The 17460-nt window shown below is 46.4% G+C and overlaps 1 protein-coding gene across 1 annotated transcript in view; it reads left to right on the top strand.

Moving 5' to 3' along the window:
* Positions 1-16998, top strand: part of BDKRB2 (bradykinin receptor B2) — a 43824-nt gene extending 26826 nt beyond the window's left edge. The window contains exon 2 of the mRNA XM_048483482.1: positions 13307-16998. Within this exon, the coding sequence (XP_048339439.1) occupies positions 13326-14474 (1149 nt within the window). The 5' untranslated portion in view covers positions 13307-13325 and the 3' untranslated portion in view covers positions 14475-16998. The remainder of the gene's footprint in view (positions 1-13306) is intronic.
* Positions 16999-17460: the final 462 nt, after the last annotated feature.

Consider the following 17460-nt stretch of genomic DNA (forward strand, 5'->3'; position numbering starts at 1 on the left):
CGACGTAAGGGTGGCCTCAGGCGGTTTAATCTGATGTCGTTGAAAGGGTTGGCAAAGCACTGAAGCCGTAAAAGCTGGCGATTGTAGGCGCCCGCCAGAGGTGGCTGCTCTGTTGAAGCGTGCTGGGGCGGAACTCACTTTCCCAGACCACAAAGTGCGCAGGGCTCAGGAGCATGCGAAAGGTGGTTTTCCAGTCATCTGGAACCATTAGGTGGTTCAGCCTGCGTTAACTTCCAGCATGCCTCTCTACAGTAGGAATTTAGTGGATCTCCCTCGTCCCGCATTGCTTATGGAGCACCGGTAAGAGATATTATAGCTCAGAGTGATTTTCGACAACCAGCGTCAACTATGCCATCCCTCCTCAGTATCTGTGAAGTGGATGGGGCACAATGCAAGAATAGCTACGGCATCGTCTCTCCGTCTAGAGTTTCTTTCTTCTGCAGATGTCGTGGCTAAACTCGTTCTCGCGAGAGTTTCGAAAACCAGCGCTTGCATTACGTGGCGCTTCGTGGAGGTGCACAATTAACGGAAAAAGGAAGCCGGAGCAAGGGGAAGAGGCGGCTGAGCAGCGGGGAGAGTTTGAAATGGGTGAAGGAGGCGAGGGGGGCAGAAGGAGCGACGACAGTCGCCCAATTTAGTGGATAGAGAAAATCTCGAGTCGAAATTCGAAGGTGAAAGATCGAAGGGAGAGTGACCTACAGCAAGGGAGCCATTAGGGTTCTGCAGGCTGGGATGGGCGACAAACATTGTCTCCAACGTCAGTAGCAGCGACATCGGTAGCGACGGAGGCTCTGTCGCGAAGAATAAGCTCGATGTTTTCCCCGGTCCTTAAGATCTGGGGTCAATGTCCCACCTCTGGGTACCATGGACACTGAGCTTCAATCTCCTCAACCAATTTGCGCCAGCTCCCTTCTCTTCACGGGGACCCTGCCGTTCGTTAGCGCTTTCAGTTCGTCAGCGTGCTTGTCATAAGTCTCTGCTTTTGCAAGCTCCCATACTCCCACCCGGTGTTCCGTCGGGCCGCAGAGAGTGTCCTAGGGCGCTGTCTCCTGGATCGCGATCCAGAGGACATGAGGCGATACAGCTTGGTAGTCCCTGGATCTCGCCCGATCCAGACGGACCCGATTATCGCTGACCCTTCCCGAAGCTGACGGTGAGCAGGGTGGAGGTCTTCGGTGAGATTCCTCGAGGTTTGGCACCAACATGAATGGGCTTCGACCGCACGCGGTCAGCGTAAAACTGAGCGAAGGCGGAGATAACATCTGGTGGAAGTCGCCAGCAGCGGAGACGGAGGAGTCCGTGGTTCGCCCGAAGTCTCCCGTCCTGCGGTTCCCTGGCACCTTTATTATTACTTACTCTCGAGGCGTGTAGGAGAGGAGGACTGGGGAGTTCGGGGAGAGCGGGGAATTGAGGTCGGAAGATCATCATGTGATGCATGATCTCATCTGGCTCACGTCGCGGAGGCAGCTGCAGCGTCTGGAGCCTAGTAATCCTCACCTGGGGGGGCAAGACCATTGTCCCTGCTAAGCCCGATGATTGAGAGCCAGACAGTTCGACCCGTGACTCATGGGGGGGGGGGATGAGGTGGGGGTGCTGTCGACCCGTGAGCCGCGGAGGGGGTCCGTTAAGGCGTCTAGCGTTCTACTACGGCACTGCTGGGTCGGCAGTGCACTACTACAGTGGGGTACTGCTTGAGAGTGGGGGGGACTCTAAGCTGGAGACCCAGGTTTGATTCTCCACTCCTCCACATGAGTGGTGGACTCTTATCTGGTGAACTGGATTTGTTTCCCCACTCCTACACATGAAGCCTGCTAGGTTACCATGGGCTAGTCACAGTTTTTCAGAACTTTCTCTGCCCCACCTACCTCACAAGTTATTTGTTATGGGGAGAGGAAGGAAAGGAGTTTGTAAGCCACTTTGAGTCTCTGTACACAAGAGAAGGGGGGTATAAATCCAAACTATTCTTTTTCAAAGCTCTCAGAGTTCAGGAAAGCGGTAGATAAGGAACCCAGCCTTGTATATGTTGATATTTCTATCTTGCTTCTCTCCTCCAACGGGTACTCAAAGTGGATTACAACATCATTTTCCACTCTTTCATTTTATCCTCACAACAACAACCACGTGAGGTAGGTTTGGCTGAGAGGATTTGACTGGCCCATGGTAACCCAGCAAGCTTCCATGGCGGAGGTGGGGGGATATGAACTAGGGTCTCCCAGATGCCCTAACCATTATGTTAAATTGTCTGTCTGACTGCACTAATCAGATTGGGCCGTGTTGCTCATACTAGGGATTGAGCTAGGGGACCCCTGCCTTGAACTCTCAGCAGCATCACCAGCATAATGATATCACTTCCATGGAAAACCCAGACATGATGTTGGGTAGCTCTAGGAATCACCAGAAACTCTGTGGTTTTACATAGAATTTTTGGCAATTGTTAGAGCAATCCACTGTTACTTTTGGGATTTCCCTCGAAGTGACATTGTAATTCCAGTGACGCTGTTTCCCCCTTCCATATCCTCACCCCAAACTCCCTTACCAGGTATCAGGCTTGGTCTGGCAGTTCTACCTACAGGTACTGGCCCATTCTCAAATCATCCAACTTTGTAATTCACTCCTTGTTGTTAATGCACTATTAATATGCATGGGGCATTTTTTGTAGCATTGCATGGTGTAGTCAGAGTTACTCACCCAATAACTTACCTCACAGTTGTTTCTTCTGTACATTCCTGTCTCAAATCATCAACTTGTAGGGTTCTCAGGTCACCTGCTATGGCGGAAGACCTTCTGATGGAAGACTACCTGCTATGGTGAAAGCCACAGAGTGCTTCAAATGTTGATGGGATGGAAACAGGGTGGTCACACCAGAATTAGCTTCCCAGGAAAATCACACTGTGGCATCATTGGAGTGTTTCAACTTCCACCTTCTCTCTTGGAAGTGAAAAATCTACAGAAATGGAAACTGAGTAGCCACCATGATTGGCACAGTAGCATGTTGTTTTTTTCCTGTAGAGTCTGGGGGAACATCCTGCGTAACTTGACAGCACGAACCCCTGCTTTTTGACCATGACGTGCGTCAAATTTGAACTCGCTTGCTGAGGTTCTTATTATGTGGGACCAACGGGTTGGATCCTATAAAAGGAACAGAACGAGTTTGCAGGTGATTTTTTTTTTTTTGCTGTCTTCCCAATACAGCCCGGTGTCCTCTCCCTCACCCCAGCCCTTTCTGACAGTCAGGGAAGTGACTATAATGACATGGGACAGAGCACAAGCCACACCATTATCTTTTTTAAAAAAGAAAATGAAAAAAAGACTAACAAGAAGAAAAACAAAGATAAGGTTGAGGTTGTTTCCAAGAGCTCAGTGGCTTACTCACACTGCCGATTCTGCATTTTTTTCAGAACTAGCGGGTCTAAAATCCAGACCCTTCCAGTCCACCAGTCAAATGTAAGGTCCCCAATATCTAGGGAGGTGAGAGCTAAGAAAAACTTGACCTACAGCTGGCAAAGTAGCCCCTACTAGTCCCTATTAGCCTGGGAACACTCAGGGGCTCAACCAGAGTGAAATGCCATTCCACCTGAAGTCCCAACTCGCACCATCTTGAGACTTTCAGAAACATCTTTTTAGGAGACTGCTACGTGAAGGGAAGGCTGTAAAAAATCCCAGCCGAAAACTCACTCCACCCTGCATTTTTTAGGAAACATTCCTATAGCTTTGATCCATTTTGCCATTGTTCCCTTCTGGAAGGGTCAAAGGATTTCACAGGCAAGAAAGGAAGTCGATGGATAGGAAGCTGTTGCCTAGAAATACAACATATTTATAGTTGAGCTGAGCTGCCAGAGACATCCGCATGCCCACTGACCTCTGCTTCCTCCGCTACGGAAATTTCAGCAACATTGTGAAGATAAATTAAATCCCCATATGGCTTGGCAACGCTCCAAAATAAGAAAAAAGCTCCCCTTAATTAGTGAGGGACTAGATTTGTTCTGTCTTGACCTGAATGGCCCAAGCTAACCTGGTCTCATCAGATCTCAGAAGTTAATCAAAGTTGGCTCTGGTTTGTATTTGGATGGGAGACCACCAAGGGAAGTCCAGATTCACTACACAGTGGCAGACAAGGGCCCCTTCCACACAAAACCTCCCAAACCTTTCTGAAATGTTTCCATCCTCCCCGCTTTACCATGATTTATTTATTTATAACTCACCCCCTGCAAACGATTCCTGGCCAGCATTTTGTGATTTCTCCCTTTTTTTCTCCCTTTTTGATTGAGAATGTTGCTTCTGCGCTTCACAGCAGAGTGCTGCAATTCTCGGCATCTTCTGCAGTCCATCCTTCAGTGATGGCACATTGGTAGTTCGATATGAAATTGACACCGCTGATACAATTGATCATGCTAGTTTATATCTCTGCCTCAACAACATAAAGATTGCAAGTTCTGTGTGAAATTGACAGAACTGATCCAACTGACTATGCTGATTTGTACCTCTACCTCAACGTTACTCTGCTAGTTTGATATGACAAAGAGAAAAAGAATTAAAAATTCCCTTTGAAAACACAGGAGGAGGTGGAGGAGAAAATGGCTGAAGGGAAGCTTGGGCAACTACACAGGTTGTGGCTAAGAGCCAGGTGTTTATACGAAATGGAAGCCACACACACACACACACAAACTACTGGGGTTGGTGCCATTATCTGAAGGAACAAAAACACACAGCCCTCCCCACCCATGCACACACAAAGATCTTTTTTTTCCCCAGATCTAGTTAGGACAGGGGTAGGGAACCTGCAGCTCAAGAACCGCATGCGGCTCTTCTGCCCTTGCACTGCGGCTCCACGAGCCGAGCCGCCGGCTTCATCCTTGCCCGCCCTGCAGGCAGCAGGGCAAGCGCACCAACGGCCGATGGCTGGCTGGGCAGTGCCGTGGGCTTCCCCTCTCGCCCACCCCGTTCGAGCGGGGTGGGCGCTTTCCCGGTGGCCGGCAAGGCCAAGCCGCTGGCCCCATCCTTGCCCGCTCTGCAGGCAGCAGGGCGGGCGCATCCATGTGCTTCTCAGAATGAGTGGAGTAAAAGGTAAAAAACCCCAATATTTACAGTGTTATCTTTATTTTAAATGTCAACAATTATTTGCGGCTCCAAGTGTTTTCTTTTCCCATGGAAAACGGGTCCAAATGGCTCTTTGAGTGTTAAAGGTTCCCTACCCCTGAGTTAGGAGCTATTGTTAAACAATTTTTTTCAGAACTGTACCATGCAATGAAGACTGTCATAGAGCAACTGAGTTTTCTGAGGGCTATAGTCCCTTTAACATTTCCTCTTTTCCATCAGATTCTGTCTCTAGTTAATTAATTCTAGTGCTCTGAACTAGTTGGCTGTGTTATTTCTGAGTGATAAAGGCATTAAATAATAGCAAAACATGTACGGGGTGGCATGATAGCCATTGGCTCCGGGTGCAACTATACAGCCTCCTCCTGACTAGGAATGATTTACCTCTTATACGCTTTTTGTTTCTTAAATCAAAATTCTGCACCAAGCAAATCCCCTTGTTTTCACTTAGTCTGAATAATTTACCTGGGCTTTTAGCTCTTTGCATAATTTATTAAGCATCTATTAATTGAGGGCTTTGAAACTCTACTACCTCTCCACTGAAAAACCTATTTATTTAAGAGTTCTTTTGGTTCCTGAGACGTTATTAGGCCATGCAATTTCAAGCACTGACTTGTAGTCATAAGTACTGTTGAAGCCTTTCATGGCCGGATTCAACTGGCAAAACGTTAGGAACAAGATCCACCAGACCAAAGCCCGGAAAACCCACCAGAACTGTAGTCATAAGGGCTAGAAACTTGAAAGGAGGGAGGTTTGGAAAAAAACACAAAGATGGTTGAGGATGCTGAATTCCACTCTGAGGGACACATTGTGTTCTTTTTCTATTTTTGCAAACATCTGAGGCAACCATAAACCAGAATATGATTAATGTTTTGATACAGCCACTAGTACAGGCTTAATTTGCTAGCTGATCTGGCTACTTGTACATAAATCATTGCCTTTTAATATATTTTCAATTGAATAAGGATGTTGCCAACTTTCATGGCCAACTCTGCAGTCTCTCTGGGGTCTAGTGTGTAGGAATAAGTTCACCTATCTAGTTAGCACACTGGGGACTATGGTATAGAGTTGCCACTGTGGGGTGGAAAATACCTGGAGGTTTTGCCATAATGTCCACCCTCCAAAGCATCCATTTTCTCCAGGGGAACTGATTTCTGTAGACTGGAAATGAGCTGTAATTCCAGAGCATCCTCAGGTCCCTCTTAGAGGCTGGTATCCTAATGGAGGCAGTTTACATCAGTAAGTGCTGACCTGCTGATTCCAGTGGTGGGATCCAGCAGGTTCTCACCAGTTCCCGAGAGTGGGTTACTAATTATTTGTGTGTGCCGAGAGGGGGTTACTAATTGGGTCCGCTTTTCCGTTAGAAATTCCATTAGGTTCAAAAATCATAAAGTCCTGTTGTTTCCTATGTGGCTGGTTAGCCAAGGTAGAAAACGGGATAATTCTCCCTGTTGGGCTGTTTTAAAAACATGTTTTAGAAATATGGTAAAGTTCCTTGTTTAAGGAAAGTATCTTTCTTTTGATTTCTAGAAACAAAATTAAGAATTTGAAAGTATTAAGTATTTGACAGGCAGTCAATTAGAGGAGAAGTAGTTGTTTCTGTTGGCAGTAGACGATAGGGCTTGCTATAATGAGTTTAAATTATGGACAGAAAGATACCAGCTGGAAATTAGGAACTTTTTTTTTACAGTAAGAGTTTTTTTTACAGTAACAGAGAAGTAAGAGTTTTTAACAGTAACAGAGAAATTATTAATGCCCCGCCCCCAGAATGCCCGGCCACGCCCCCAGAATGCCCTGCCCAGCCCCATTGGCGCTACGCCACTGTCTGAATCCCACCACCATGGGAACCTGCTACTAAAATTTTTGGATCCCACCACTGGCTGATTGATATAATATCGGACTGTGTGAATCAGGGCCAAAATTTTATTATTGCTATACTTGTCCAGTGATGTGTACAGTAGCATTGCCACATGTATGAATATTTTGGCCAGTTGCTCAAGCGAGTGGTGGAGTCCTCCTCTGAGCTCTGCCCCTTTTCTCTCTGCATCTGATGGTATGGTGAGTACTTCTTTGCAGTGCTGCCAAAATGGAATCCATTCCCCTATGGCCTGATCCGTATGGACCAATAAACACAGGTGTAGGATGCTAAAAAAAGGTTGTGGGGGAACTTCACACAGATCCCGCCCCAAAACGAGTCTGCCCCATCTTATGTTCCCCAAACTGGGTTTTTTGGAAATCACTAAACTATGAGTCTTTTAAAAAATCCCGGTTTGCAGCTGTCGGGAAGGAGGTGCTTTATCAGCCTCCCTTTTCCGTCAAAAAAAATTGTGGCTTACATCTGCGTAGCTATGCAGGTGCAGATGGTCATATTGTAGGACATCAGCATGAATGTAGTTCACGCAGTATGCCTCACGCAGAAGGCTAACACATGAGTGCTGGGAAGTAATTTTGGCAGACGCCAGTTTCCATGTAAAGCGCTGCAGCAACCAGGATTGTTTTCATGGGCTCCAATCAAGGGGAGGATCACGGGTTTAACCCCCCCCCCATTACATGTCTGAAGCCCCACCCCCGATTTGTGGTTTTTTAATTTTAAAGTGTTTTTTCAGTTTCTGGCCTGTAGGGGGCGCAGTTTTTAGGCTAGCAGCATCAAAATTTCAGGATTTTTTGGAGAGCCTCTTCTGATAATACCACCTGGGTTTGGTGAGGTTTGGTTCAGGGGGTCCAAAGTTATGTACTCCCAAAGGGGGTGCTCCATCCCCCATTTTTTCCAATGGGACCTAATAGGAGATGGGGGCTATACCTTTGAGGGTCCATAACTTTGGACCTCCTGATCCAAACTTCACCAAAAGTGGGTGGTATCATCAGGAAAGTCTCCTAGATACCTTGAAAGTTTGGTGCTGCTAGCTTAACAATTGCACCCCCAAATTTCCCCAGATTCTCCTTTTAAATCCACCCCCTTTGGCATGGATTTAAAGGGAGAATCTGAGGTCTCCAGTTTAAACATTGAAAGTGATGCTGTTTCAGGGTGGGGGATAATTCACCCCCAAACAGCATCACTTTCAATGTTGTTTAAACTGGAGACCCCAGATTCTCCCTTTAAGGTGGATTTAAAAGGAGAATCTGGGCTCCCTAGTTTAAACACCATTGAAAGTGATGCCACAGTGGATTCCGGCATCACAGCAGTCACTCTCTAGCGCTGTGCGCAAAACTCAGATTTTGAACTGGGCTCCATTTTCCCTAGCTATGCCTCTGCCCGGAGGGCAGGGCAGAAGGGACTGCTGGCTGCCGGGTGGGAGACCAGCCAGTGGTGGGGGGGCAGGGGAGTCTGCCATCCCTGGCCTCGGAGAGCTGCTTTTATAAGCACTGAGGCCAGGGACAGAGCTTGGGGAGGCATGGCCACGCCCCCAGGGGCAGGTAGAGGCGTGGCCCCTCCTTCCAAACCCACTGCATAACAAATCTATACTTACGTCCCTGGCTCTAATTTCTGCCAGTGTGGATGCAGGTGTAAGCAAAAATGGGTTCCTTTATCGCAACTGCAACCCGTTATACATTTGCTGTGTGGAAGGGGCCTATGTATTTTCCTCCCTAGGGAGGTGTCCCATGCCCCTCTTAGTTTTAAGCTGGCCAAAGTTTAAAAAAACAAAACGAAACAGAGAGCTCTTGGAGTGCCCTGATACGTTTTGAACTTGCTGTTGAGGCCTGCTGTGGGTTATGTTTGTTGATTAGCTTCAACTATATTAGTAGCCAATTTAAGTCATTGTTTTGATGCTAATTTAATACCCATAGTAGCTTTTAAATTATTTCCACTTGCTATTGTAGCTATTTTTATCAAGTGGCGGGACATAAATGTTTTCATAAAGGAAGAGTCCTGCAGAGTTGTTTACACACACGTGTAAAACAATCATGTCATTGTTTGCAGTTCTAACATCATCTGTGAACAATGTTTCCGGAGTAGAGAATGGCCCTGCATAATAAAGATAATATTTTCTTCTGTTTTTACGCACACAAATACCCAATCAGCTGGCAACAAAGAAGCATGACTCCTGCCAGTTACATTGTTCTGGAGCTATTATCCAAGCAATTGACATCTTCCTTCATTTTACCTCAGACGATGGCATTTAGTTACAAGTGGCGACCATTCTTTTTGGTTTTCCAGGATGTGTACCGTAGTGTCGTGGCCCAGACCCCCGCCAAACAGAAGTCAAGACAGCAGTCTAGTACTTAACTGTATGTTTAGTCCAAGGCAAGGCTCCACACAAGGAAAGGCTCACTCATCCCAAAACACCATTGCTGCCATGCTGCAGCCCTATTCCTACAGCCTTCCCACTAATTGCCAGCCTCCCCCAGCTGAGCTCCCTTAGTCTGGCTCCTGCAAAGACTCCCTGTTTCTCCTTGCTTGCTCTAAAGCTGCCAACCTGCTGCTGCACCTCCGCTCCTGTAGGTGGCTCCACAGCTGCCTTCGCCGTTGTTCCCAGGGATCAGGTGACCCTGGGGGTGTAGGAGCTGATGGGCTGTCCCCCTGACTGAACAACTGGGTACTGGGGAAAGACAGAGCTGGGATCTGGCAGTAGCTTTGGGGTAGCAGTTTCCATCCCAGGGGCTGATTCCTCAGGTATTGCCTGAACCCCTGGCCCTGATCCTGTGCCCACTACTGAAGGCTCAGGCTCTAAGTCTGCCTGAGTTGGCTGGACCTCTGATGGCCCAGCCACAGCCTCCTCTACTCCAGACTCCATATCTGAGGCTTCTGCCATGCTGTGGATTCCTGATGGCCCAGCTACAGCCTCCTCTTCTGCAGACTCACTATCCGAGGCTTCTGCCATGGTGCGCAGGGACCTGACACCTAGCCATTTAAGACCTAGTCTCTTTACAAAACTAAACTAAGAAACTAGGTATATTCTGAAAAATAAAAAAAATCACAGTTTTAAAAGCACAGCATTCAAATGTTTTACATCTAGGTCATATTTAATTAGTTTTGTTTCCAGATACAGGTGGCTTTTCGTGGCTTTGTGGAACCTCCTTATTCAGAAATAGGCTACCACAGATGAACAGATATTATGATCTACAATAGGATGGTCATCACCTTTGCATCTTGCTTATAAAGCTCTAGAAGCAGTTGGGTGGCTTGTCATGAGCTAAAGGCTTTGCTTTCATCTAGGAAGACAATTCCTTTGCTGCAAGAATTGCTATGTGGGTTTTTTTCACTTTATGAGTTGCCCAAAGGATTGTAATGTGCTCACTAGAAATGGGAGATCTCTAGCCCCAGTGGGTCTTGCCCTCCAGCAGCCAGCAGGAAAAAATCATTTAAAAATCATCATTAGTGATGGTGAGATGTCATTCTGGGATAACCCAGAAGTAAAATCATGCCTTTCTAGGAATGGCTGGATGATTTTAAGACTGACCTCTCTGCCAGGAAAAGCCAAGAAGTGGAGCTAACACTTTCTATGAATTGGTAGATGATTTTAAGACTGACATCTCTGCCAAGAAAACCCAAGAAGTGGAGCGAACACTTCCTAGGAATCACTGAAAAGTCTATGGTTTTACCATTGAGTTCCTGGTGATTTCTAGATAGACATGATGCCACTTCCAGATTTTGCCAGAAATGACATAATCCCTCTATGTGCCTGCCCCACCCGGTCTCCTGCTGTTTGCCAGGCCTAGTTCCTCAGGATCAATTTACACTTGATAATGATTATCTTGGCTGAATACATATATCAAGGAGCATGCAATTTCTTCATCACAGGCCAAACTCAGCAACTCACTTCACATTTATCCTGCTCCAAAAGGCACACTACGTCATGACATGGTACATATGCACGATGTTTATGTTTATCTATGAACACACAGTCTTGCAAATCTCTATGAGCTGATCTGTTTATTTGAGGAAGCCAGCTTTCTACCAAAAGGTGTCTGTGACAATATGCTGCGGCATTTGGAATTGTAATAGAAGAGGAAATTTCAGCCTAGAAGCTTGGCTCTGGGAGGCGAAAAGCCGTTTACTTGTTCTGGGAATTCCCTCTTCTGCCCAATTATTAACGGCATAGTAGCCCTGCCTTGTTTTTTTGCATCTGCTCCATCTAGTTTATGTTACAATCTATTTGCCCTCCCAATGTGTCTCTCGCCTGTCACTTTTAACTGCCTGTCCTGACTTCCTGTCTGCTACATACTTAACATTGCATCCAGTAGGGAACAGATCCCCTATATATAGTACATATGAAGTGGCACACGGTCCACAAACCCTGGGCAATCCAATTCAAGAAAAGAAGGAGAGCTTGGATTTATACCCCACTTTTCTCAACCCTAAGGAGTCTCGAAGTAGCTTACAAACCCCTTCTCTTCCTCTATAGCCCACAATAGATACCTTGTGAGGTAGATGTGGCTGAGAGAAATATGGCTGGCCCAAGGTCACCCAGCAGGCTACATGTAGAGGAGTGGGGAACAAACCTGGTTCATCATATTAGAGCCTTCTGCTCAAGTGGAGAGAGGAGTGGGGAATCAAACCCGGTTCTCCACATGAGAATCCACCGGTCTTAACCAGTGCACCACACAGTCTCTACAGGTGGGTATGAAAGGAAGGCAATGATAATAATCCGTATAAGCAGTAAAAAGTAAGTTCTGGCTTACTAATGGCTTCATCAAAGAGTTCAGATTTCTCTTGTATCCACACCATTTAACTCAGTTTATTCACTCACTCAACTCGCCTCTTCTCTCTCTCTCTCTCTCTCTCTCTCTCTCTCTCTCTCTCACACACACACACACACAGAGAGAGAGAGAGAGAGAGAGACACAGACTCTTTCTCTCTGAACTCCGCGATTCATTGCTGCTCCCTAAGATTTTTTTCTTTATTGAACAGAGAAAAACTGAGCCCGTTCGCGACGGCCCATTAATGGCAGAGCTACCAGAGCTGGAAAAGCAGCCCCGGGCGCTACCGTTACCACAGGCGCCGCTAAGCTGCAGCGCTTAGCAACTAGCGACTGACTCCTTCCCTCCCCAGGCTGCCTCAGGGGCAGCCTCAAATGCTTTAACCCTTTAAAGGGATTGAGAGAAAGTCGCCGACCGGCCCAGTGCCTGCAATGAACCGCTGCCGCCCGGGGAAAAAACCGCTAATCTCCCCACCTAAGCCCCACTCCGCGGTACTTCGCAAATGCGTCGCCTGCTGGGCGTTGCAGCCCGCCTACACTGTCCCTCCGACCTCCGAAGTCGAGTGAGGGCAGCTTGTATCGGCGGGCCAAGACGGTGGCGCTGCAGGCGTAATTTTGGCGGCAACGAGGGACAGACGGGCTGGCTATGGTCGCAGAAGGCGCAAAAGCGAGTATGCTCCGATGTGGAGGCCGCCGCTGCCCTGTCAAGTTTGCACCGACCTCCGGCAGCCGGTCGTTCATGCTTGCATGCCCGAAGGCGAACTCCACTAGCCGCCAGAACTCTTAAGGCGGCGTGGGGCACCGCAGTTTCCTACGTTGGGAAACGGCCTAAGTAATTGGGCAGAGGGCAGGTCAACTCCATGTTTCTCAATGGGTAGTAGACAGGTCCTTCCAAGAACCTCTCATATTTGTATCTGCATAGCTACTGTGATGGCATATTGAAAAGAAAAAAAATAGAAAAACTATATATTACCAGAATCGGCAGGATGAACTGAGCACAACTATGCACTTTGGGGGCTGAAAAGGCCCCCAGGATCAGAACCTGCAGATCAAACGTCCTGGGGCAACCTTTGACAAATAGTGGCAGGGAGAATCCCTTCAGCTGCACACAAATGTAGGGCACAAGCTGAGGGTGAAACTGACCAGCAAAATTGTTGGGCAGGAAAAATAAGATGCTTCCTGAGCTCTGTATTCCGCACAGCCAGGTAGGCGACTTCTTGCAGGCAGCTTAGGGGGGAAAGATGTGTTCTCCAAAAAAGATGCCTTGAGCAAAAATAAAGCATCCTGAGGACATCTTGGGAAGAAAGCTGCACAGAGTACCTTCTAGGACACCTTTTTTTTTTAGCATCCCCAGGACATCTTATTTAGGCTGTACAGAATGAACTTTTTCTTCTTCAACTCTAGAGGCCTCCATTTTAAACTACAGCAGCAGACATGTAAAACCCCACATTAAAACACAGAAACAAAACAGAAAATATTTTCACCACAAAACATTGCGCCCTACCTTTAGTGGCATCTTTATCTTCCCTCTGTTGTGCTGCAGAGAGGTCTAATGTGTCCCTTTTCTTTTCCAGCACCAAAGCAGCAGCCAGTATGGAAGGAGGTACAGCCCTTGACGGTGTTACAGCCACCTGGGAGCTTGGGATGAACCAGTCTGTTGGGCTCAATGCAACAAGTGACAATTCCACTTGCCCCTGGCCAGAGAAGTGGCAATGGCTATTTACTATCCAGCCGTATTTCCTCTGGTTTCTTGCTATCTTGGGAATTGTTGAGAATGTGTTCATCCTCTTTGTTTTCTGCCTCCACAAGAGCCGCTGCACGGTGGCCGAAATCTATTTGGCAAACTTAGCCATGGCTGACCTTCTGTTGCTCTGTGGATTACCTTTTTGGGCTATTAACATAGCCAGTGGCTTTAATTGGCCCTTTGGGACCTTCCTTTGCAAAGCTGTCAACAGCATTGGTCACATGAACTTGTATTCTAGCATTTATTTCTTGGTGATGGTGAGCATCGATCGCTACCTGGCCTTGGTGAAAACTATGACTTTGGGACGGATGCGCCGACCACTCTGTGCTAAATGGAACTGCCTCATCATTTGGATTTCTGCACTGCTCCTGTGTTCTCCTGCTCTGATATTCAGGTCAATACAGTACGTGGCTGAGCATAACTTCACAGGCTGCATTCTGTCTTACCCGCCTGGGAGTCATTGGCCAGTGATCACCAACATTCTCCTGAACACGGTTGGCTTTTTGATGCCTCTTTGTGTCATCACCTTCTGTACAGTCCAGATAATCCAAGCCTTGAAAAACAATGACATGCAAAAGCTCAAAGCCGTTCAGACCGAGAAGAGAGCTACCACCTTGATCCTTGCTGTTCTTCTCCTGTTTATTATCTGCTGGCTTCCTTTCCAGATCGCAACGTTCTTTGACACATTGATTGCAGTCAACGTCATTTCTGGCTGCACCGCTAGAGAAGTTGTACACGTGGCCACCCAAATTGCCACATATTGTAGTTTCAGCAACAGTTGCCTTAACCCTATAGCATACGTCATTGTGGGGAAACATTTCAAAAAGAAATCAAGGGAGGTTTACCATAATTTGTTCCTGAGGAGACCTAGCCAAGCACCATCAGTCCAGATGGTGAGTTCCATGGATACTATCAGAACTTCTATATCTCAGTGGACTGGCTACGGAAAAAATCTATTTTTTCTGCACCGCGATAGCACAGTTTGCTTGCTTTCATAGGAGAAGAAAACCCTAAAAGGAAGAAGCAGATAATCTATCATTTCGCCTCCCTTTATATGGTGCTTCCAATTTGAACAGAATGGAGTCCTTTACAACAAAATCTTGGCATAGCTAGCATTGTAGTAAAAGCTGGGCAGGTCTCTAGTTTGTGTCAAGCAGTGCCATGTTGGTAGGGATGGCAGCCTCCTAGTGGAATCTGGGAATCACCAAAATTACAACTCACCTCCAGACTTCAGAGACCAGTTCCCCTGGAGAAAATGGATGCTTTAGAAGGTATACTCCATGGTATAGTACCCCACAGAGGCCTTTGCCTTCTCCAGGCTCCACCCCCAAAATCTTTAGGATATCCCAACATGGAGCTGGCAAGCCTACCCATCCCTTGCTGGTGGTCAGGGAGAACCTGACAACACTGCATATCAGTTGGAATATTTTTTTTAATTATGAATGAATCTTCTTGAGGATTTTTTCATTGAAGTATTACTGAATTAGGGTGCTCCTAACAACTTTCATGAGCTCATCCTTGGTGCTTACACTGCTTTTGGTACCTAAACTAAACACAAATGTAGAACACCACAGTATGCCTATGTATGTAACCTGCACCCCAAAGACCCTCTTTAGATCGTAGTAAAGAGACAAATGCATATGACCTATTTCAACAGATTCTGAGAACCTGTCCATTAAGCAGCCATGTTTCTTAGGTCACCACATTTAAACAACAAAGTCAAATGGAGTAAAGCAATGAATGTCCGAATCTGGTCCCTTAGTTCATAGTTGTATGTAAAAGTCTCTTGTCAAGTTGGAGTTGACTTATGATACCCAGTAGGATTTTCAAAGCCAAAGACTAACAAAGGTATCTTCTGCATATTTTATCTCATTTGCCAAAAATAATACTGTAGCGCCATATTAGAAAAATACACACACCTTTATTCTTACTCTCTACATAACTTGGCACACCAGCATTGCCATTAAATTCTTTAAAATGTAGAAGAGACATAGGCCATTTAGGCACTTGTGGCCATTTCTTAGGCGCACTTTGCGTGGGCACCGCATCTCCCTTTTTTTTGGATTCTCACACTATTAAGGCACATTTTCCCCTTCTCTGAAACTCATTGCGCTTTCAGGTTAGAAAAGCCCTGCAGTTTCTGAAACCTGGTAAAGTATGACTTTTTACCTCACCCCCCTTTTGCAGGGAAAGCAAATAGAATCAGCATGTGTTTCTCCTTTGTTGGGTTTTCTCCCTGGCTGCCCTACCCAAAAGTGTGAATTGGCCAATAAGCATGTTGGCAGGCTGCCTGTGCCATTAAAAAATATGTAGCAGCCAAAGAGGAGAAAAACCATGCTGGAGGAAAAGAAAAGAGCAGAGCAGAGCAGAGCAGAGCAGAGAGTCAGCTGACAGGAGGCACAAGTGGAGCTGCATGAGTATGTCCCAGGACCTGCCCATCTTAATGGTTCCTGCATCATGGAGAGCAGTGGGGGATGGGCAGAATTAGGTGGGAGAGCAAAAAGAAGAGGGGGAGGCAAACCTCCCCAACTCCTCCGACCAAAGGGGGGAACATCCTTGGACTCCCCCATGGCTGGCAAGATACCAAGGACAGGAAATCATGGTGAAATCTCTCCAGGGTGAAGAAGTTGGGCAGGATGCAAAGTTCAGCTCCGCTGCTGTGCCTGTTCTTTCCCTGGCTGCTTTTGTCAGAATCAGAAAGGCTTAAAAAAATTTCATGCTAAAGGATTTGAAATTGATGAAAAAAGATGGAAGGAGGCTGCATGAAAACAACGAGGAAGTGGGGGGGGGGCAAATGGTGGCTAGGAACACTTTGCAGGACAAGAATCCCTGTACAAACAAAAAACTGCAGGAAAATCTCATGGTGAACAGCCACAGGGTAAGTAGTACATGCATAAATGGTCACAGTCGCCTAAATTCATTACTTCGGAACGCTACAATTTAAGAGCGCTTAGACCAAAGCCAGCTTAGGTGAGTGACCTCAATGTGGTGCCCAGGTCATGAGACCCTCCCTTCCCCTAGAGCACTTTAGCACCATATAAGCAACGCAGACCATGTCTCAATTTAGGGAATCTATATTTTTAACAGAATTTAACCATCACCACCATCTTACCTAACTAATACCTTTTTATCTCACCCTTTCTTCAAAGAACTCAGGGAAGCGTATATAGTTCTCTTTTGCTGCCATTTGTCCTCCTCGTGAACAGCGCCAAGCCTCCAAATCACCTAGTGAGCTTCGTGACTGAGTGGGCATTTGAATCCTCGTCTCCTAAACCTAGCTCAACACTCTGAGTGTTCTACCATACAAGCTGTAAACTGGATGACGCTCCTGACAGAACATTATGCATGAGAGCATCGCTTGTGCTGGGGCATCCCAGGTCTACCTTAAGTCTGAAAATAGAGACTTAAATCAATTCAAAGCATTCATTTCTCCAGAGAAGACTCTTGTACAAAAATACATAATATATATAAAAACATATATATCTAATTGTATTGTATTGAAAACTATGCTTTTCTACAAAATAAAAATCTGTTGTTTTAATCAGCATTGCAGTGTGGTGTTTCTGTCTGCAGTGGCTCGGGGAGAAGAAATTATTACAAGCGTAGATGGTTGTACCCACGAGGGCCCATGTTTAATTCAGTCAACTAAATAATCTAATACATATGAAGGTGTTTTTTTACTGAATCAGGCTGAATTAAACCCATGGTCCATCAAGGGCTTTTTTTTCACACAGAACATTTAAAACATTTTGCGGATGTTTTCAAAAGAACTGCTTTGGCTTTTTTCTTTTGTCCTCATAGCATAGAAAAATAACATGTTCGACCCACCACTGGTGGTGCAAGTTACATAATGAAACATTTTCCACATTTCCTGTCCCCCATTCTAATGAAGAGGAGGAGGAGGAGGAGTTTGGATTTATACCCCCCCCCCGCCTTTCTCTCCTGTAATGAGACTCAAAGGGGCTGACAATCTCTTTTCTTTCT

Source organism: Sphaerodactylus townsendi, linkage group LG02 (genome assembly GCF_021028975.2).
Source record: "Sphaerodactylus townsendi isolate TG3544 linkage group LG02, MPM_Stown_v2.3, whole genome shotgun sequence".
NCBI lineage: Eukaryota > Metazoa > Chordata > Lepidosauria > Squamata > Sphaerodactylidae > Sphaerodactylus > Sphaerodactylus townsendi.